Genomic DNA, 24399 nt, shown 5'->3' on the forward strand with positions numbered 1-24399 from the left:
CAGATATCCTATTATCTTTTGTTTCTTTATTTTCAAGATAAAATTAATTTTATCTTGATACCATATTATTGATTTACTTTGGGTCACATCCAATGTATCTTTTTATTCACAATGAGAAAATATTGAGTATTAAATATCATTACTTTATCTTCTATCTATTTTTTTCTTCTGTTTCATTTAAACACATAACATTCTAAAATTTACATGACCCAATCTTGCAACAAATTATTGCTTTCTATTATAATTAACAAATTATTTAACAGAATATGTCATATCTTTTTACATCTACATAAATCTACATAAATTTTTTACTGAATATATCACAATATTGTGATTAGGCTTACTTTGTATACATATTAGAAAATTATGAACATTTTATTCAAATTAAATGATTTATGATAATTTTCGCGTTATTTTTTTCATTGGTGCATGTAATGTAATAAAATATGAATAATTCATACGATGTTATTTACCGTTCTTAATTATAAATGATTAAATAAATTCGTACCAGTTATTCCTAATAAAAAGAAATATAGAAATTACGTTATATACATATAAATGTACTAAGAAAATATCGAGAATACGTAACGAATGTATGATAAATATTATTTTATTTTCGAAATTTCCAACGCAAAACCAAATTCTATTAAATGTAGTTTTTAAATAAGTTCGTATTTCTCGTTTTCTTATCAAACAAATGTACTTTACAAGTTATTAACATATCTATACAAATTAAAATACTGCATTCGTTTGCCATTACAATTTCCATTAATAATTATTTTTTAGGAATCTGCAAGCCCTATCACTTTACATGAGACAGATGGGTACATAAAATATTGTATTATTTTTACTGTATTCAAAACAAATCATTTTAAATAATTATAGAAATATTAATATCTTCTTTTTAATATTATTTGAAAATTTACATATTATTATTCATTCTCAAATAGTGTGCATTTTATTATTATTGTTATTATTATTATTATTATGAATACGTAGCAAATCCTATTATTTTTTTATTTATTTTATCTAAGGGTCTTTCAAAGCTTTACATCAGTCGATTAAATAATACTAAAATAGCATTGGAAAAATACCACGTACCCATCCACCTGATCTCTACATATTCTTATTTGCTACACCTTTATAAATCTTACAATTTTCTAAAATTATACTGCACTCTCAAAAATATATAACTGCATTAATTCGCGAATCTTTGTCTCTCCACATTCTTATTCTCTTTTATTATTCTTCAATTTCCATTCGTTTACTCATCATTAAAAGCTTTCTTTAGAAGCTATACACATTCTTATATACATAGTTGTCTGAAATAATACCTGTGGTAATTCTAAACTCTTTTTGAACACGTCTTTCCCAAAAAAGGATATCATTCTTTTCTTTTTTATTCTTTTTTCCATTCAAAGCTTTTCTTCAAAATTTTTCCCAGAGAAGATTCTAGAATGTACACTTTGCGAAGGCATAAAATAGTTTAACTGGAAAATCGATTCACAGCAAGATTAGTTTAAAGACGGAATGTCATTAGTTTACATTCATCAGTTAATTCAACAATATAGAGGTAAATGTTAACGATCCATAGTTGTTAACATATCCATATATATGTTGGCTGCGATCGCTTAACATGTACTTAACATTCGTCATGAGACTAGCTCATCGTTAAGATATTTTTCACTATCCTAAATGTGTATATATATATATATATTTTTATGTGTGTATATATATATATATATATATATATATATATTAAATATGAAGTATTTTTTATTCATCTTTGAAAGGCAAGCACTATGTCAGTTCTGACACGGCATTCTGACTGATCAGCAATTTATAACGAAGGAGCTTTTTTATTTCATATCCACACTCGCTATATGTATGACATTACAGCAATATTTCGGTGTGATTTTTTCTTCTATTTTTTTCTTTTTTATGCTATTTTTTTTTCCTTTTTTTTTTGGTGTATTTTTTTTTTTTTTGTAATCTCTGGACAATTTTTTCTCTACGAATATATTACTATTGCAACTTAGGTAATTAGAATATTTTTTAAAGTTGTAATTATTTCAAAGTTGTAATTCTATGGACGATAATTATTAACGAAATTATAAACATCCCTAAATTTATTCTAAACAAAGATGTTCCAGAGTGCGTCGTTTCTACTTTATTCTTCAATGACAACGGTCCACCGTCGTCGCTTTGCATATTAGACATATCCGATTTTTTCGGCGGTATGATCATGTTCTCATCGTGATCCTCGTTATCATCTACGTTATGCTCATGAAGAATATCTTTGTTCACGACGAATACCTTTATATGTTTTTGAGAAATTGTGGTAGAAGTAGTAGTGCTCGGTTCCGTTGTTGGCGATGCGGTGGTTGTAGGAACTAAACTGTAATTTCCAAGGAAATAGATAGATCCAAATTCGGGTTTTACATCAAATATTGTCTGTTCGCTTCGAATACCGCTTATGAAACGAGATTTGGTCTCTCCATCCTCGTAATGCGAAATTAAGGTTCCAGAATAGGGTACTTCCATATCGATACAATAACCTTTTAAAGTAACATTTATTCCTGTACCGGGTTCGAGGACTATCTCCACCCTGTTTTAATAAATAAATATTAAATGAATATAATATAATATTATATTTATATAATGATAATAATTATAGATATGTTCATAACATAAAGTATAATTTTTTTAATCAAATAAATTATTTAATATTATTTAAAAGCTGTCAATAATTAGTTATTATAAAGGAATATCCGTTATTTCTCATATGCCTTAATTGATTTATTTTAAACGAGACAGAAAATACTCACGTATATGCATCAGTACGAGTACTAGTTTCCTTTGTGCCCCACATTATTTGTGGCAAAGTCGTACCATTCATCAATATAATTGATGTTTTTAGACCTTTCAGAATGGCGTGGCCTTGACCCCAGTACATAGAATAATTGTACGTGTAAGTGAAAGCTTTCGCCATTTTTGCAGCTTCCGGTCCATTATTGACGATGGTCGCGTTATCAAATATACAAGGATTGATACTTGACATTTTGGTCACTCGTTTTTTAGGCCAATTTAATTTAACCATCGTCAGATTATAATAGATAGGTTCCGTTTCGACCAGAACGTCACCACTCTTTGCGATTCCTTCTGTACCATCCTAATAGAAAAAATATATAATGCTTTTTTAATCATATTTTATTAAAGAAAAATCTATATATAGTTCAATATTTTAATTTTTATTTTATACAATATTGAGATGCAATTCACAAATAAAACAAATTTCTTCTAATTTAAAATAAGCATCAATCAATTACATAGCCGATAAATGAAATCAATTTATTTATCCGTCATTTACATGCAAGATTACCCTTCAATCAATTATATTTTCCTGCTCTACTCTTACGTCATCCTACGTCAATCCTTCCCTATTCCATGTTAAATAAAAACTTTTCAACGTATAAAACGTATAATAAAAATATATATACAAATTACAAACAAAAAGAAATGCTATTGCATCGAATATAAATCAATGCCGCTCGAATCGCAAAGGGTTTAATTCACCGCAAATCCTAAAACCCGGTGGCAGTGCCCCGTTTTCATCCAATTCCCTCGAATGAAAACCGACCCGTAAACGCTTCTTAACCGCAACTTCACATCTGAAAAGGAACACCCTCCTCTCCTGTTTCTTCTCGCTTCAATTCCCTCCACCACTCTCCATTAACAAATCTCTATTACGGACATGGCAATTTCCAGCATCCTATCCAAAAGAGGAGACTAACCCCCAGTATGTTTTCATTCCATGATATGAATGGCTTAATCCCTCTCCACCACCTTACAAACGCGAAACGCAAGCATTGCAATCTCAACTACAAACATCCATCAAGAAAAAGAGAGAGAGAAAGAGAGAGAACACCGTATATTCCACTGCGTGCATGAGCCGCGTAGCAATTACTTACATCTTTCACGTAGCTGATACTCTCTAGAATGTTGTCGTTGGTGGCCAAGGTGCCGATATAATGGGTATATCTCACCGCCGATGTGTTCTTGGGGGTTTCCGCTAGGTGCCGAGCGACGAACATCTTCTCCGTGGCCACAGCTCCCAACGGGGTGGGTTTGTATTTATCCAAGTACTCCCAGTTGATGCGTGCTGCATTGTTCACGTTCTCGAGCAAGTCGTATTTATCGTACGACTGCACGGTACCGTGCATCGTCACGGTGCATCGTTGCTCGTTACCCCTTTGGGCACCAGCCACCCAGACAGTCGTGTGCAACACCCTGCATACGTACAGGGGTATTCTTTTTTCTGATTTGTTTGCTTGATTGTTGAACGAGTCGTCTGCGGAAAGAAAGAAAGAAAGAAAGAAAGAAAGAAAGAAAGAAAGAAAAGGAAAGGAAAAAAATAAATGTCGACGGATTTTTATCGGAAGAGACGGCTGGATATTTTTATTCCAGCCAAGGGAGGGGATGAGAATTGTATATTCAAGATATTGTCAAGAGAGAATAATCCTGTCTGGGCCAGGTGTATAGGCGAGAAAAGTTAATTCATCGGGCTCTTTTGAAGATGTTGCTTCGAGGCGATGTTGCTTAGCGGCAATTAGTAAGAACGGGAAATTAACGCGAGCTTGTGCAACCGTGCAGGGCTTTCCGAGTGTAAATGATATACATTACCATTCACAAGTGGTGGCCGGACTTCATTTCGACTTAAGGATATATCTTAATTATGGGATTGTCGTGATAAATAAAATATTATAACATTTAAACACAATTTCTTCGAACTTATTCTTTTAAATATTTCGAAAGGATTTTTTTTTTCAATTTCTATTATAAAATTTGAAGGATGAAGATATTAAAAAAAACAAGAATGTTTAATTAAATTTATATAAATAATTTATGATGATTATACGTATAAAAAACTAATTTATTTTAACGCATTTTATATTTCAATGCTTTTCCATAACAAAAATTAAGACTTTTTGACAAAGTTAACCATCGAAAAGATTACATCTCGTCCTGTTTTCTCCTCTAATTCGACATACCTTCCGATTTTTCGATCTCGAAACCACCAATAACTATTTCCTTGAGGTGATCATAATGGGTGCGGGGCAGCCAGTTCAGGGTGGTCGAAGTGATCAATTGGTACTTTGACAGGATGTGCACGCTGTTGTCTGCATTCGTCAGCAATAGAAGAACACCGAATAGTCCTACTGCGAGGAAGACCCTTTGCCAAGACATCTGCAATTTTAACGTTTCTGTCATTGTGAATGAGAAGAAAGAAAGAAAAAAAAAAAAAAGAAGGAAAAGAGAAAAAATGCCTGTGTGAAGAGAATAATTTTTGGTGCGAGCTATTCGCAAAAAAAATCCACATGCCGGAAGTTCAAGAGTATAGTTGATATCTAATCCAGAAAAGGGTTGAACACGTGGTGAACGAAGGAGACGAGCTCTAATGAGATCGTTATTACGATACAGCAAGCTAATTTAGAGGTAATTTGAGATAATAAGGCTCAGCTTGCACCGTAGAAAAAAAACATATATCGGCAAATTTAACATCGGATGCGTTATTAGCTTTTTTAACCTGTGTATATATATTGTTGATGGATTGAAGCTTCGAGGATATTCTTAACATTGCGTGGAATTAATTTTTGGGGATTTGCAAAAGTAAAGATAACAATATTTAAAATGTTCTAAAAATCAGAATATTTTTTATGATAAACGAAGATTTCTCGCTCTATTGATGTTGAATATTTCTGTCTTGGAGAGAAAATTAAGTAAGAGAATTTATTTGAGAGTAAAATTCTTTTCATTTTTTTTCAAAATCAATTATAGATAATATATTTTTTTTTTTTAGAAAAATAATACATTATCATTTGCCATACTTTAAGGCAATGTATATTTCTTCCTTTTTCTTATTATTATTTCTCTTTTTTAAACTGACAAACATAATTGCTTCCGACAAAGTGATTTATCATGATTTACTTTTTTTTATATAATGCATGATGTTCTCAAAAATCAGTCAAGTTTCTAATTTTTAAATACAATGTTACGCAACGTTTCAACGTGTTTTATAGCGACCTTAACTTTTGTAACAGTAATACCTTGCCTCTTTGCGATTATGTTTCTGCTTACAGAGCGTATCTTTAACACAGCTCGCGTATAACTGGATCTCCTACTTCGCCTCCTGTGTTTTCGCTTCAGTTAATGGCAAGAAAACGAAACGAACACGCGAATATTTCTAGAGTGTCCTGTGTGATCGAGCCAAAATATTCTCTCATTGCCATATCGTTTTCATGGCCAATTCTTTTTATTTTTATCAATTTCCTGTTTTTGAATTTTTACATTATTCATGAGGTATATTTCTTTGGTAGTTCTCGGTTGAAGAATTAAAATTTTATACAATTTTGCACGAAGTTAATGATATCGTTAAGAAATATCGAGAAAAATTCAAGAATTTACGATAAAATGTTTCGAATTCTCGAAAAATAGCAATAGATCTTAAAGCATCAAACAACAGACTTTAAAAGGGAATCGAATATTTATAATAAAATTTTCAATTGTAAAGAGATAATAATACGTACATAAATTCTTAAGAGATTCTTAATTATTTAAAATTTTTTAAATAAATTAAGAATATCGATAGAATTTAAGAAGGAAAAAGAAATTATAATTTTATAATAAAAATATTTAATTGTAAAAAAAGTAGCAACAGATTAAAATTTATAGTATATTTTTCGTTGTAAAAATTGAACCTTGAATATTTTTCTTCGGTCACTGGAAATTTTACCTTCAAGCTACACTGCATGGAACGTGTTAATGTATGATTTCCTGTATTTCTTCTTAAGTTTCTTTTTATAAGGATATTTTATATTTAGCAATTTCTAGATAATATTATATAGTTGGACGATCCAAAGTTGTTACATTAATAATAGATAAACGTTGAAAAAGAAGAGATTTTTCTTGAAATCAGTCCACAATAATTTGAAATAATTGATTTTTTATTTTTCAATAAACTCTATATTAGATTTATAAATTTAAGACATTTTCAAATTAAATATTGGAATATTAAAATTTTAAAATTTGTCCAAATTTCTTTGCGAGAAATTTTAAAATAATTGATCAACAATTTATTTTTCGAATAAATATAACAGAGAAAATTACTTTTTCTCGTCTTGTGAAAGAAATTATATTTTTCTCTGTTCCTGATAAACTTAATCGGTCATGCTCATCTACGCATTCGCAGTCAATGGTGTAACGGAAGTCGCAGGGTTTTACCCATCATTAACGGAGATTAAATAATATAATATCGAGTTGGAAAAAGAAAAAAAAAAAGAGGTTCGGTCGTAAAAAATGTTAGTCTGGAAGGAAGCATGGAACGCACTAGTTTCCTTTCAAGGTGTACCTGGTACATATATATCTTCAATATACATAGAAGTTACTGTAACGGTTCCGTGGCATATCCGTTTACGTGATAATACACTTATTTTATAACGCTCGTGCCCCACTGCGTACAATTCTTTGCTTTTTCATTTTAGGATCTCGCTTGACTGACTTCTAAAGTTATCTGTGTGAACACGGGCAAATCTTGACTCAATTTTTACGCGATATTTAATACTATTTTATTGCGGCCGATTTAATGACGAGATGGAAAAATTCTTGCACGATTATGGGAGGAGGGGAAGTTTTAGAGAAATGTTTATCTTTTTAAAGGATTTAATTAAATGTTTGATGAACAAATTGGAGGAAATTAATTTCCTTGAAAACTATTTGAGCTATTCGTCTTGGATTATTGATCTGTTGATCCGTGACTCATATTTTTGAGTCATAGAGAACAGTTAGGTTATGTTATTTAATATAATTTTTCCTTATAAAGTACACGTAGAATACATTATATTATTTTGATCATTGAATTTTTAATTATTACATTAAAATAAAATAAAATTCGAAATTATTTCGATACGACGTGTAATAATAACGTGGATTAAAGAAATAAGAGAAATATTTTTTTCAAACGATTTATATATTCTTTAGAAAAAAATAAATAAATAAATAAGCAAGTAGTATATATTTGAAAGACTTGGTTGTCGATTTTTGGGATAACTCCAAATTGTAAGGAGGGCTGTTCCATAATCTAGTTTGGCGAGTAAAATAGATTAGGGTTCACAAAGAGAGGTGGATGCTCTTTGTTCCATTGCGTAAAAAGCTGAACAAAAGCGTGACGTTGTAGCTAGAGGGAACAAAAGAGCATCTGTGTTTTTCGTTCCAAGTGATCCTGAATCGCGACCGGGATCAATTTCATTTAAGAAATGATGCAATTTTATGCGGCAAAGTGCTCCGCGTTTAAACACTCAATTTAAAGATCTTGCATTCACTTTGAAATAAAAAATTCAAATAGAATCCTTTGTTTTGAAACAAATATTTCGAAATATATTCGATTAATTACAAATTCGACCCATTTAGAAAAAAAAATTATTTATACATATAATACTCTATATTATGTTTATTAAAAAAGAGAAATTGTATTAATTTATTGTCCTGCCAGTAAGAATTAATTTATTTGAACAATTGCATAAATTACATAAATTACATAAATTAATTTCAAAGATGGAAATTTCCAAACACTATCCGATAATTAAATTCTATTCCCATGATCCCCTGAAATTTCATTAATTCTTTTAAATTGATCCTAGACACGTGATCCTTCGATTCATTTAATTATAAGTTTTGTATATATATATCTTTCACAAAACCTTATTTTCAACTGTATCTTACTTTCCTTCATCTTATTTTTTCCTTACTGATATTTTAATTGATAAAACAATATCGATGTACATATCGACAGTCACAATTTTATTCCGCGCTACTTGATGGATTAAAAATCGTGTGTTACCACTCTTCTTCTTCCCGTTTACTTAAAATATTCTATTCTACTAACATTTCCCAAAATACGTTGCAATGTTTGAAGTTTCACCTTTCTTTTTAAGCAAAAGTTAGAAAGTTTGAAACGAACTTTGTAAAGGAACGGCACAAAGAAAATGATAAAAGATCGACTATTAAAGATGACAGTATTTTATTTCGTATTTGAGAGTTCGAGAGGTAGGTAGCGTGGAACATACTCTCTGTGTTTACTCATAGTTTAACAAAACGTTTCCGTTCTGCCCCACGGATTCCCGCGGATGCATCGGTATTGTTGCCGCTTTCGATCGAACGATCGAAAAAGGGCTCTGACCTGGTGGAGATATCGCGTATTGTGCGTTCCCTACGTGGAACGCTAGACCCAGTGATGGTCGGTCGAGCATGTTGAACGACCAAGCAATAAAATTCCCCACCTTGTCCTCCCTAAATCAGAATACCTCAATCGGCTCAAAAGAATTCGTTTTTATAAATTGATCGTTAAATCGATATTTCCTGTTTTTCCCCTCCCAATTTTTCAATTATTCTGCGACATATTTCTATGCAATGAGTTTTTATTACATTTAAGTAATAATTTTCTTTTTATTTTGAATTGCTATTCAATAATGTATAAAAAAGATTGTTGGGTTTTCCTAATCAATATTAGAAATATTGGTTTTTATATTATTTTTTTGATTATTTATATTTAGAGGTGATTCGTTAATATTGTGTTAAATTATGATTGATTTTTCAGTAATCTGTTCAGTAATTATTTAAAAGTTTGATTACCTATTTTTCTTTCTTTCTTTTCTTTTTAATTTTGCTTTAATAATAATTTTTAAAAATGTATAATCATAGATCATTAATCTTAATTCTTAGATTTCGATACATTATGGATCAGCTGTGAGAATTTCCCGTCGTTCTATTTCCAGTTGTTCGATCAGCCGAGCGGTTTTATTGAACGACCAGTCGCTCGTGATTTAATTAGCCTCGAAAACGAGGTATCTTCTGTCGAATCTCTAGCTGCATCTCCATTTATATTCCAAAATGGAAGTATGTCCTACATAGATGTGATTTTATAAAACATCAACGGGATCGTTGCTAGATTATTATCGAAGTGTTCCAACATCGGAATAAAATGAGGAATATTTTTAAAGATTAAATTCGATACGTAAATACCGTATTCTGAATTTGTTTCAAATATCGAATTATGCATTTCGAAACTAGGCTAATAATAAAAATGAAGAATGCTAAGAATACTCGAGCAAATAAAAAATAATTTATCCAAAGTTTTTATCAATTCACGAATATTATTAATTGGTCAAGAAGATTTGATTATTTGAAGATATAAGAAATGATATTACACATTATACATGGTCAGATAAGGTTATAAATTATTTGGTGAAGATAGATGATCTGTAAATGCATTTGAAGACGGAGAATGAGAGAAAGAGATTAAATATTTACTTTAAAATCTATGTTATCTCAGTATCTGATGATAGATTCTAAGAATGCACATGGAAATTATTCCATGATGACATGTGGAAAGATACTACCAAAGGATTATCAAGTGATTATAGTTTGCCTTTCATTTTTTAATCTCTCACTGTTTAAATGTACATATTTTAATCTAAAGAATACTTCATACATAGTAATCACATATGCATAAAAATAGATCAGATACAAGAAATATTTAAATAGAATGCTCTTATATATACTCTGAAAATACTCGATCAAAAAAACAATAGAAAAATTAATAATCATGAAAATAACACAGAAACAATATATATATATATTTTTATCATTTTATATCATATGCTTTTATTTTCAAAAAATCCACATATAGAATATTTTATTGAAACTAAATTATTACATTAAACAAAAAAAGGAACTGAAAATCATTTGAAAATTATTTTTACATACGAAAAGGAAAAAAAAGAAACAAATCGGATGAAAAAAATACGAGACATTTGATCGTGACATTGGAGAGATACCAAGCCCAGCTTATCATCGTTCGACCGAAAATAATTGGATAAAGAGGTGGTGTCCACATAGTAGGTGGCCTGTCAACAAGTTACTTTGCAACCAGTCACTTTACTCGATAATGCGAAGCGCCAATCTCGATAATGTCTCGAATACAAGTTGAAGAGCTTCAATAATAACCATTTTACCATTTTTTTTTTTTTTCTTCTTCTTCTTCTGTTCGAAACCAAGGGAATTTATATTCATGAAAAACGTTATTCCATCTGCTCGTTTCACGTAAATAGCCTATTACGTGTATGCAGTACGGAGAATTATTATCCTTTCCCCTTTTTTTCTTTTCGCGTAAAGTCTTGTCTAGATTGTCCAGAATCGTTTCACCACGAGGATCACGGTCCATTGTGGAATTCTGGTTACATCATTTTCCGGCTTCCGTGCGATTCACACCGAGGGAGAGTAAATTGCCGATTTAATCGTTGCGTTTCCTTTCGAAATCGCTTGGCACGTTCAACGATACGGAATAACTACAGCTTCGAGGGTATACATATACATAAACGAGTTGGATGAAATTGCTTTTTACGTTAGCTGGAAACGAGTATTTTTTATTCATAAGGGAGAAAATTTACCGTGTATTTGATAAATGGATTATTAGATCGTTAAAATCGAAATATTATTAATTCACTTTGGAATTTCGATGATAAGATTAATTATCAAGAGAACGCTGTAAATTCCATTTACAGAGAAAATTATTTAATCTACCAAAACTTGACCTGATTCTATTTAAAAATTAAAAAAAAAAAACGCTTCAATCATTATTCTTTTGATCGCGAAAACATCGAGCATCCTCTCTTCAACCCCTGCAAAATTCAATTTTCCCCAAAGTGACCATGAAAAACGGGCATCGATTGCCATCGAAAGCGGAGAGACAGAGAGAGAGAGAGAGAGCAGGTTTCTCTCGTTGCGGCTTTCATCAAGATAGATTGGTTGCGACCACGCGATTCGATATCAAATACACGATACATCAAAGGGATCGAGAGCCGCGAGTCGAGAGCAAACATAATGAAACGGAAAGAGAAAGGTGGGAGGGGGAAAGAGAGGAGGAAAGAGAAGGAAAAAAAGAACTGCGTGCCACCCTAGTCACGGATGATGCCTTGAAGGCGCGCACGATTGACAAGATTTACAGACAGAAGAAAGAGGGAAAGAGGTAGAAGAAGAGGCTATATGTTGTGCGCTATGTGTGCCGCATGCATTATTAACACGCCGACATCGTCCTTCGTGCAATTCGGTCGGGTTGGATTCAGTATATTTCATTTGATACGACGCCGACCTACTGACCTTAACTGGTACGGAACTTTTATATACGAGTCGAGCGCATACCGGCACATAAAGTTTATTTAATTAAGATCATCGCGTACCAGAAGGTACATAAACGTCTGAGACGACGAAGAGGAGACACCACAGTGGTGAGGATTGTGATTATTCCTGCATAACAATTTGAGGCATCCTTCCAAGTGATGATATGATACGACGGTGCGTACGTGTCGTTACGTTTACTGCTCCAACTATGCGAAGAGAAGAGTACGTATATTCTTATTTGCGATTATTATTTTATTAACGTAACATGATTTGTTACATCAATTATTTTCGTTATTAGTGATCGACGGAGGAATGATAATCGCACTACACAATCAATAATGACTGTTCAGAAAAAACTGCATCGTAAACTGGAATGATAATTCAATACGTTTATATAATGTTAATAAGAGTATATATCTCTTATTCGAGATGATTCTATTTTTAAAGAATTAATACTCGTTTGTTCAAGATCAATCGATACAATATTATGACAACTATACTATATCTTTTATATAACGTTAGAACGTAATTCGAGAATACATATCAAACTCTTTCTTTGGTTTAATAATGAAACAAATTCGAGAGATATGGATTATATTTTTAAAGTTATCATATACTGAAAATGTTTTTAATATATGAGTAAAATTTGATTGAATTCTCAACAAATTGGAATTGATTTGTACAATTGTTTTGTAAAAAAATCTCAATAAGAAGTTTTTATTCCCAACTAAAATGCTCGATTACGTGATTGCACACATCAGTAAGATTTGTAAATGTCTTTTTCGTAATCTAATACAAAATCTAATTTGATTCAGCATTAAACATACTACGCCACAATAAATACGAATAAAACGCTAATAAAACGCTTTTTCTCTGCATCCTTCATCATCGTGCTTCATCATCAAGTGAAAACAAATATACCATTTGAACGACTATTCAAGAGAAGCACAACCTACTACAAAGTTTTTCGTCCAATAGATGCCACTTTCTAAAGTAGTAACGAGAAGAGATACGATCTCGTGTTGGAACTATAAAAGGTCTTTGACCTTTCTTGGCACTAAACTCCAATGAATTTCGAGGATTTCGACCAAGGCAATTCAAAACTATTCCACGGTAATTCCTTAACATTTCAAATTGTATCTTATAAAATCGTACCCCTATAAAGATCGCTCTAATTAAAGAAACCTTTCTCCCGATGATACGGATTAAAGTTAAAAAGAAAAAAAAAGAAAAAAAAAACGAAAATCACGCGATATACCGGTGTGCATTTACGGTGAAACGTTACCGATGAAATTAGATAATTGACTTTCACGCTAAATTAGCTTTGAAATGTCTTCGATCTCCTAGAGCTAGTAATTTTAGAGAAAGTCTGGCCATTCTCTGACCGTAGATTGCTCTTTCGTTCCTCGTCGAATACGGTTTCCGATGCTCGTGGGAATACTACACCTCGTCAGAATTTATTTCAAATCTTTTACTTTGTCATGGAATCACCGTGCAATATAAATCGTGATGGAAGCGCGATAAAGACACGTTGTATTTGTCCATTGGAGATACGTTGCTTATCATTGGATGATCGATAATGGGTGAGCGAGGATCGAGAGAAAATGTTACTTTGAAAAAGATGATGAGAAAAATTTTTAAAAATTTATTTCTCTTCTTTTTACATAACATTCTATTCGATCGTTCAACAATTTGCGATATTTTAAAATTAATTTTTAATGGAAAAATTGTACGCAAGAAACAAAGTTACAGAAAGTGAAGGGCGAATGTTATTCGCGCCTGTCTTTACAACCGTCCATTACCTACGTTAACTTGTATTCCAATTACCATTTAGTACCACGTGCCTACTTATGCCATCATTAAATTATGACACAATTTTTCGTCATTATCCCGACAGCACTCTTTTCTCTTCCTCCTACAGAATCAACCTATTTTAACATTGTTCGTATTCATCACTTATCCACGAATTTTTTTTTTTTTTAAATTTTCAAAGAGAATTTTAAAAATGATCCGTCGCATTTTAAAGAGATGATAAAGTGTAGATGTTTTAAAGTGAAATCAGCTAGATGCTTTAGGACGAGGTAAATTGGCATATACCGTGAACGAACACGATTCGAACATCGAAGGTCGAGTTTTAGAGGCCGGTAAAGGTGGACACTTGAAACCTTTGGTATATATCGTAAAAGGAGCGAGCATTGGTCGATTGCGCATGAAAGGGACCAGTCTCGAGGGTACACATATGCACTGATAAATAGATTATCGTCCCCTGCACCGTCGCGAAAACCGATACGATCGACGAAAGATATTCCCAGTATTATTCGGAATGCGGGAATATACTCTGATATTTGTACAATTTGATAACAATATAGGTAAATAGTTTAGTCTGAGGAACATTGTCCAGATACGGAGGATTTATCTAGAAATCGTACGAATATTCCTCTAAATATTTATTTCGAAAGAAATTTTTTCGATGAAATTTAAAAAAAAAAAAAAAAATGCAATTAATTTCGTTACGTCGAAGGAATATTCGCTTTGTCGATAAAATTGTAACATCTGCCTTCCAAACCTGAAGTCTGAACTCACAACTCATATATCTTCATCTCGACCAAGTGTTGGATTACTCCAATTTCCCGGTTCCAAGTTCAAAGTAAAATAATAATCAGATTGATCTCCGTCATATTTAATTCGATTCCACGGTTGAAATGAAGTTAGCCTCGTTTCACTCACGGTGTGTACAGTACAACACAAAACTGGCCCGATTCGTGAAACGCATGACCGCCCCTCGAATTTATATAATCCATGCGTAGATTAAATAATTCGTTTGCGTGAGAAAATCGTTCTATCGTGTCTGATAGAAAAATTGCTGAAAATTTTCCAATGTCGACCGCATTTAATGGGCTACTTATTGCAATTGCACTACTGTTGCGTTGTTTGATAACGCACTTCCTGCATACCCAACATGTATGTATATACATGTTAAAGTAAATGTTATTAAATACTAGCCACGTATTAATTTGACAAATATAATGATATGTATTCGCAAACGATATAACGGTATTGCGATACTATTTCATTTTTCCTTTTACATATATATATGTAAATGTTTTATATTAAATTAGTTTTGTAAAAAGATCGGTGCGGATTATTGAAGAATATAATAAACCATATTGATAAATATGAACAATTAATTTGAGTGAGAAAAATTATTTTAAAATAAATTTCTTCGTAACTGGCCTGGACCCTTGTGAACGAAGGAGTGTGCTATGCACAGTTTTACTATGCATTCAAAAATGGAAAAGGTAAACAAGGGTCACAGTTGGTATGTCAGGATGGTAGATAGGGCCCTTGCCTTGGAATACGAAATGAGAAAGGTATCGACTTTCCACAGTCGTGGTATCAGCGTTACCATGATAACACCCCCGCATGGCAATCCACGCCACGAGTGAAGAACACTTTACGGTTTTGCTTCTTAGCCACGTGCACACACGCAGTGTTACTAGTTGTAGTTATTCCACTTCTTTCGTTCTCTGTTGGCCTGGCATTGGTGTGAAGTAAAGAAGGATAGGGAATGAAAGAAGGAGAAGAGAGAGAGAGAGAAAAGAAAGAAAAAGCCGCGACAAACACTTCAGACTGTGGTAATGACGAGGAGGAAGTAAATTTTACCGGGTACAAAGCAAACATCACGAGGAGACACCTCAGGTACACCCTACCGCGTCGTCACAAGTCGCGCACAATGGGACAAAGAACTTCTGCTTGCTGATTCGTCACTGTTGTTTCCCTCAACTGGGATATATTGTGTACAGAATCCTGTTGAAGCGAGGATAATGACGATTTAATGGAATTGTTGACCGACTATTGAACTTTAATTAAATTTAATTTAGTTTTTCTTTTTTTTTTTTTCTGAGTGAAAGGATTTAAAATTTTTTGATTGAATTTAAAGAGAAAAATTTAAAATCTCTTATTTGTAAGTATTTCGTGTATGCTCGACTAAAAAATAATTCATCGTGGTTAATTGTGAATTTCAAAGAAACTAGATTAAAGTTGATGGTAGGAAACCAGTGATATTTTTAGCACAACTCCGTTTATCTGAATCATTAGAATAAAAAACAATTTCATAGAGCCAGCTATGATTTTTCATTCGAATAAGAGTTTACCTTTGGATTAAATTAAATTCAGAAGTTAATTCATATTGAATTAATAAATCCATATTAATTAATTAATTAATTAATTAATTGTTTCGAGGTTTTTTATTATCTTTGTCTTCAATTATCTGTACTCTTCCCATTTGAAATCAAGCTTTCTTTGATGATCACCATGAATCATCATGAATGACCTACGTGACACAGGAATTACATAGGATAGAATTAAATCCAATTACATGAGAACTCATAAAAATCGAGGAAAATTTTTACAACAGAGATGTAAAAACTCGCAAGAATTATATTATCTCGTTTAATCAATTACTATCGTCCATTATTATCGACATCATAATCAAAACATCAGAAATGAATTTCAGAAAATTGACCCTGATGAGAACTTCCTGCTACTGGCCAATCGATAATACGCTCAGGAGAAACGTGATTCATTGCGTGCCACGAATGCGTCAGCTTCCCCGTTTCAAATTCACGAGAGTTTGAACATTATTCGATCATTTATTAAATTACGATTATTTCTATTATGAAATATATTACGAAAAAACAAAGTTTGTTTCGAAGAATTATTAATCGATGATACATGCAAATCAGTTAAACGATATATAAACGAGCATTACAACTTGTAATACCGGTTTTTTTCTGAACCTTAGGTAGTCAACGTGATCATTCTGAATTTTTCCCCCATTTCTTTCTTTTACCGTGGAATTGCGTCACAGTACAAGAATATTTTATCATCGTTAACAATTGGGTTCTCGACTTGTGGAACAAGTAGTGGTAAAACGCTAACAACTTAAAGGTCATCTTGCTATAGTTATTTGCTATACTGATTCCATGAATCGTAAGCTTCCTTGACCCGAAAATTCTCTTTAAACGAACCTCAATATATCCCCATTTTTATTTGTGGAATTTCTTTTATATTTCAATTCTGAGGATGCAAAAATTTTAAATCAATATTATTCATGAAAAATAAATATTTTTCAATAGAAAACTGTTGAGAGACCTAAGAGTCGGATATTAATTATTTTAAATTGAATACTTCCACACGTTTGAAACTAATAATAACACTTGTTAATATGATAATTTGTACATGCTATATATATATATCCATCTATATCCTCCAAATACAATTACCAAATCGATGGAACATATTATCGTCTGCAATAATCATTCAAACTATAAAAAGAAAAATATTCGAAATTATCCAATCGTTATTGGGTATGATTTTATAGTTATTGCCGTGTTAATATAGCAAACTGATTGGTACGAAGCGATAAAAGTGACAGCACGATCTACATAGAAATTTCTATATAAAGAGAAAATAATCTTTTTCAAAAGTGATTGCATCATATACAACAGATTGCAAAATAATAAAATCGATTGTCAAAGATTCGAAATCGAGGTTCTCCTTATTTTCATATGGAATATCCTAGTGGCAAGGCACTATCACAGTATCTATTTATCACTGTCAAGGGCACCTATGCAACCGGATCATCTCTCTGCCATTGTTAAACTCATTTCCGTCGCTCGATTGCTCGTGAGTGCATTGAAAATTAAACCACCAGTTTATGACTAACATCCTCTCCTCTTATCATTGTCCGTGTTGATGCCACACTCGGAAGAAGATTATGTTGAAAGTAGTCGTAGGTAAAAATCATTTATTTTTAATTATATTTCATTCAGAAAGAAGAGTGACTCTCTCTAATAAATCACTTAATCGTAAAGATTTTCAAAAATATCTTTTGAAACTGGGCTAAGTCATTTGTAAGAGATGAATGAAAATTTCATTAAGCTAAATTAATCTTTTCATATTGCAGTCTGTGAGAAATTCAAACAAGTCATTGTTATTATGATAAACTTATATTTTAAACATTACTTTAATGAAATTATCGAAATGCATACAAAAATTTGAGAATATATATTCTTTTGTGTTAAAATTTTTTTATAATGAAAAAAATTGTTAGTTTCTAAATCATACATTCTCAATTATTTGTTATTGTATTATTGTATATGGAAAGTTTAAATGATTTCAAGTGGTGGATCTTGTAATCTGTTGCTTGCTCCAGAAGTGGAGAGGTGCTTCAAAGATTTCTGGACCACTTCTATGTGTACATATATTTTTGTAACTTAACTATATATGTCTGCATAAATTGATGCATTGTTTTTATTTTCTTTGAGAAAAGAATTGATATAATTAATTTGAAAAATTAATTGTAGATCTTGAAGCTACGATTCTTAAAATATTCTGTACATGTATTGAATAGCAGAAGATATTTACAATATTGTATATTATTTAGATCTCATATATTTTCTTTTCTCTTCTGTTATTCTTAATTGTTTATAATATTTCTCATTATTTATTTAAAATCGATATCTTTTTATTATGATGCTTTGAATTCATTTCATTGAATTTATCGTTCATTAGCTTTTATTTTATTCTCTCATGCAAATCTGTATGAATAATCGATTATGAACGAAGCTTCGTGTTTAATTCCACAAGGTTTATTCAAACCGATTTGAAAGCAATCCTCGAGTCCTTCAGATCCAATTCAATGAATCCTCCACTTCAGTTTCGTTCCAAGAGATTGGAATCATATTCCTTGAACTCATCTAGCAAAGTTTCTAACACTTGATTTCCACGAACTTCCTTTACAATGTTACATTGTCTGTCTTCCTCTCATTAAACCAATGTGTCATCTCAAGGCAACGATCTTTCTGTCAAATTAAAGCTAATGAACTAGATTTCTGACTGTAGTCATACCTCATGCATATATCATCTTTCATACAATGCTGTAAAAAAAGTAATATTTATCAAATTTTTTGTTTATTTTTTTTTCTTTTTTAATTTATAATTAAACTTTTTATTTTAGTTCATTTTATTATTATTATTATATATATAAAAGGAATATAAAACAAATATATATTTATGTTGCAAAATAAAATTAGTAAAATTAAGTTAAATTAAGAAAAGTCTATTTTAATAATTATTTAAGTTAAAACATTAAGAATATCTAGAAGCTATACTATGAAAATTAAGTCAAAACAATTTTAAAAATTCATTAAATATAAATGCACTAAATTATTATTTTTTAACAATGAAATAAATTATCAGTAAAAAATAATATCAATGATAGGAAACAAATCATTATTAACAATCATTATTTACAAATGTACAAAATCAAAAATATATGTTTAAAGGAAGACTTAAATCAAAACATAATTTCTTTTTTTTTTTTTTAAATTAAGCTTAATATATAAAGATTTATTCTATATTTTTGATTCATAGAAATTATCCCCTTCATAAAAAAATCATTCGTGTATTACAAAATCCTATGTATTGAGAACATCTCTGCAAATGAAAAATCACTTCATGATACCCGGTTGATGATTCATCCTGGGTATATAACAACGTTAAGAAGAAAGCGACTGTTTAAAAACACAAAACCGCTATGTTCGATTCGACTCGATGCAATCAATTGAAAATTTCCATTCTATTTCTCACAATTTCGAGGATTCAAAATGGAGCGGTAATCTTCAAGTCGAAAAACTCGAAACAAATGGGAATAATGAATAATTACAACCGTCATTTATTTACACCGATCTTACGCCACTTTCATATTGCACCACATTTCCAGGTACTCGAATTCCGACTCGTTCCATGCTCCAACCGATTCCATCGAATACGAAGCTCCCCCACACGCCCACGAGAAACGTTCTAATACCTTGATGACGTTCAATGAATTCAAACGGGTTCAACTGCGAGCTCGGCCGACAAGGGAACTCGCGTTTATTCGAGAATAGAACTTGAAGAAGAAAACTAAGAGATATTGGAAGAATTCTATGAGGAAATTCTGTGAGAAGTCAAGTTTTTTGGATTTTAACGTGCTTGAAGTGGAATTATCTTCTCAAATCTATTCCTCTCCTTTTTTTATGAAAAACACGTTGTTTGAAAAAGAAAAGTTTGAAAGACAAAAGTTTGAAGAATTGAAAGGAGATTTGAACTCTAAATTAAAAAAATATATATTCGAATATTTTGCACTCCTCTTTATTCTCAAAATACTTCATTAAGTTGGAACTACAAGATATAGAATTTATGGATAATTTGAAAAATTTTATATCACCATTGATATTCCATTGATATACTTCAGTATTTCAAACTTTGATTTGAAGAAGAATGATTTCCGTGTTTCCGATGCGAGTAATTTCTAATTTACCAGAAAAAAGAACATAACCTTAAACATTGGATCTCGAGATATCTTAAAGATATCTGAAAGATCTTTTCAGCTGACATGGCTCGTGTAATGTGACCTTCGTCGTTTACTTTATGAAAGTAAAACCCTAAGCGGTATGTACACTTTTTATTCTTTTTCCTGTTTCATGATCTTTCAAATGCTTATTTTAAAATAGTAAGTAGATATTTTTTCTTTTACTATCTATAAATATTATGATCAAACAATGAAATAAGACGTTAAATTTGCATAAATTGAAATATTACAACTGAATTTTTATTGAAAAATGTAATAAAATGTAATTAAAATAATTCTTAATATTGATTAGATAAGAAAGAATTAAATAAATAAGAAACACTAAAGAAAAATTCTTATAGAATTATAGATCTAGAAGAAAGAAAATTTGTCATACTTTAATTTTCTTAAATTTTATAAAATTGAGATTTAAATAATAAAAATAATGGAAAAATGAATAATATATAATAACAAAATAATAATAATATAATAACAAAAAAAATGAATTAAATCTATTAAAATTTTTTTAATTCGTCCTAACTATAACGTTAGGAAATAGAATTCCAAGATGTAAATTGATTAAAGAAGAATCACAGATGAAATTTAAAATCAATATTTCTTTGATGAATTAATATTATTATTTTCATTTTCAATTGATACTAGATGTTTCTTTTCATAATTTAGAAATGTTAGATGTGAATGTTAGATGATAAAACAAGATAAAAAGAAAAATTTGCCGATTTTTTTTGTATTTTTTATAAATACTTACTTTCTTTGTTATCTACCGGCACTAAACAAAAAAAAAGCAAATAGAGGGTAGAGCTTTCATGATGATGTGAACCAGATTATGAAAATCAGAGCGAGCCACGTAGGTTAAAAGCTCGTTGTGGCGAGCGATAATGATGTCACTTTTATTAGGCTCATCAGGGTCGAAGCATCCTCGACAGGGGATCTACTATTACCTAATAATCGACACGATCATATCATGTCTCTTGTAAGTTGTCTATAGCAAAATTTACATTCATCCATCGACAATTGGCATATATCACACGTTTATAATTTCCACTTTGAATTGATTTTTAATAATATCACTAAAAGTTATATGGTTCTTCAATCAATCGATCGATTTTTGAATTTTCACCTAATTTATTAACAATTTTGTTTTTCTATTTTTCTCATCCTTCTTTCTTTGTTTTAATCTTTTAATTTAAAAAAAATGATATAAATAAATAATATAATAAATAAGATAATTAATATAAATACATAATTTGACCAATCCATTTATGAAAATTTTTCCCCCTTTATTAAATATTTTATTTCACACTTTTTAATTTCTTTTTTTTTTAATCTCATTTAAGTAGTATAATTTTAAGATTATATATTGTATTTATAATTATTAATATAATTATAATCATAAGTATAATGTTAATTCTCTTCAAATAATCAATTCTTCAAGGTACTATCTGATTCTTTAATTTTTTATTGTTTGTAATTTATAATTTGCTTTTATATTAAATGAATAATATAAAAAATATATAAATATACTATAATTTATTTCAATTTAGATATTATTGATTCATTATCATAAATAGTGCTATGTAATTAGATCTCCGCTTAGGATATCGGTTTTTTTGTTTTATCATACTATTCTATTGTAATGAAATTATTTTTTTCCATGTATATCGACTCATACATTTATATCACTTTATATCATTTATTTTCACAATAAACCATTGCCCTTTTGGCAAAATTTCAATATATTTCAACAGAATTTTCAAGTAGAATTCCACAATTGTATAGAAATATTCAATTATAACAATAATATTAAATTCTTTATACTCCAATTTTTATTTCTTCTTTTTATATTCATGCACTTTAATAATATTTAAATTAAAACAATATTTTTATCAAATAAAATCAAATAAAAATTAAAATAAGATTAAATTATAACATAGCAAGATTATATCTTATATTTAATTTTCACTTTTTCAATTTTATTCATTATTAAGTGTTGTTTTAATTGTTTAATTTAAATTTAAAACATTTTTGTTAATGTTTATATATTTGATCAATTTTAATTTTATTGTATTTTTAATCCTTCATAAAGATTTGGATAAATTTCATTATCTTAAATAATGCCAAGATCTTTTATATTTTGCATACAATATGTATCTTGATTATGGTATATCACTCGTCAAATATGCATCACGTTAGGCGCTTGTACTTTAAGATTTAATAGAAACATGTACAGTTCGTATAGGACAAAATATATGTAATAGATACGCAAATATCACGGGTGCAGGAAGTGCGCGTGTGCTAGGGAAATTTCCAAGTTCACCAGCGCACCAGGCACCTCCATCGATCTGCCGGTACGCGGTGCTATTGCTACATTTACGGCATTCACTTTTATTCAAGATTCAACGGGTATGAGGTATTGACCCCTGAACTTGACCTATAGTGAAGACATATCTGATCTTGAACAATTACAGAAACAGACAAGTTTTTCTTTTAAAAAAATACCGAGCATTTAATATTCTTGGATGATTCTCATGATATCGTTTATTCAATTGAAAACCATGCAATATTTTGAAATCTATAACATTTCACAAATTTTCTTACTATTGAGTCAATTAATTGTCCAATCAAAAATCAAAAATTATTCTTACTTTTATACATTACTATTAATTTATTTTCTTATCTAAGAAAATAAAATAGAATGTTTATGATATCCTTCACATAAATCATTAAATTTTATAGTAGCATCATTTGAAAATTTTATTTTCCGTTTGCCAGTTAAAATATAACATCGTTCGAAAGAACAATTGTAACGATTTAAAATGTGTAATGATAAAAAATTTTCTATAATTACATAATTCTTTTTTCAATGAAATTCGGTCAAGATCATTGACATTCAATAATCAGAATAGAGAAAGAAACAATCATACTTACTATTGCATTATCTTAATCCAAATAATGCGAGCGTCCAAATGGCATCAAGGAGATGGGGATTACGCGCTATGGCACTAGATCTTGTCCAAAGATTTATTCTGTATCGTGTAACAGAACGTACGTTACAAAATATTTCTCCAAATACGTTTATAATTTTTCGCGTATGTCAATTATTCGTCGTAACAATCGTCAAAAAATATATAAGCACACTACACCCGCCAAGGAAGCGGTAAACCGAATAACTGACGCTAGCGCCGAGGACCCACGATGTGTCCCACCCTCCCTGCTTCCTCTGCGCGCTCACTATCTAATTCGATCTTCGTCTCTCTCGTATTGCTTTCGCGTGTTCTCCCTCTTTTCTTCGTATTGCTTTCTCAAACCTTCCTCGTCGTGGTGTTTCCAGCAGTGCACTACTAGCGCGCCGAACCGCGATGCCGCAACGCGTGCTTGGAGCACACTTTGAGACCGCGCGCGCCTCCCAGCTGCCGTATCGACCCCTCCCCATTGGATGACACATCCTCCAATAACGAACCTCGAAAAGGATTACGTCACTTTGGTATTATTGACGCCAACCATCCGGCAGTATCGCAGTGCTGGATTCTTCAGGGTGTATCTTTTCTCTAATAGGGGATGCAAGAATTCTCAAGGGGTAGTCAACTACATGAAAGTTTTTCTCCATCTAAAACTCACAGAGAATTTCTATCTTCGTTAAAAAAAAGGATACTTGTACTTACTACGAGCTTGAATAGCATGGTTTGTATTATTTTTTAGGTTATCTCCCTTTTAACATATAAATTTTCAATTGACCGTTTATAAGAAAT

General features: G+C 30.8%; 2 protein-coding genes and 1 long non-coding RNA gene across 6 annotated transcripts in view; 2 read left to right on the top strand and 1 right to left on the bottom strand.

The window, feature by feature from the left end:
* The window catches only part of LOC410961 (mitoguardin), a 33784-nt gene that overhangs the window by 1534 nt on the left and 7851 nt on the right, over window positions 1–24399 (top strand). The window lies entirely within an intron of this gene.
* On the bottom strand, window positions 1122–24028 carry uzip (unzipped). 3 transcript variants are annotated; one of them, NM_001040267.1, is given in 6 exon segments: window positions 1801–1879; window positions 2120–2608; window positions 2829–3172; window positions 3972–4351; window positions 5052–5247; window positions 23579–23985. In NM_001040267.1, coding segments are annotated over 5 exon segments (1488 nt in total). In that variant the 5' UTR covers window positions 23579–23985.
* LOC102655496 lies at window positions 10787–17636 on the top strand. Its single transcript, XR_408470.3, has 2 exons — window positions 10787–12456; window positions 12533–17636. It is a non-coding gene; the product is annotated as an uncharacterized LOC102655496 (long non-coding RNA).

Source organism: Apis mellifera, linkage group LG3, assembly GCF_003254395.2.
Source record: "Apis mellifera strain DH4 linkage group LG3, Amel_HAv3.1, whole genome shotgun sequence".
Lineage (NCBI taxonomy): Eukaryota > Metazoa > Arthropoda > Insecta > Hymenoptera > Apidae > Apis > Apis mellifera.

Excerpts from the sequence above, each read along its gene's own strand:
- uzip (XM_026439351.1), bottom strand. The coding sequence starts at position 5,271 with ATGACAGAAACGTTAAAATTGCAGATGTCTTGGCAAAGGGTCTTCCTC. Across the intron at positions 4,352-5,051 it reads CGAGATCGAAAAATCGGAAG|ACGACTCGTTCAACAATCAA; the intron begins GTATGTCGAATT and ends TTCTTTCCGCAG. Across the intron at positions 2,609-2,828 it reads ACTCGTACTGATGCATATAC|GGTGGAGATAGTCCTCGAAC; the intron begins GTGAGTATTTTC and ends TTATTAAAACAG.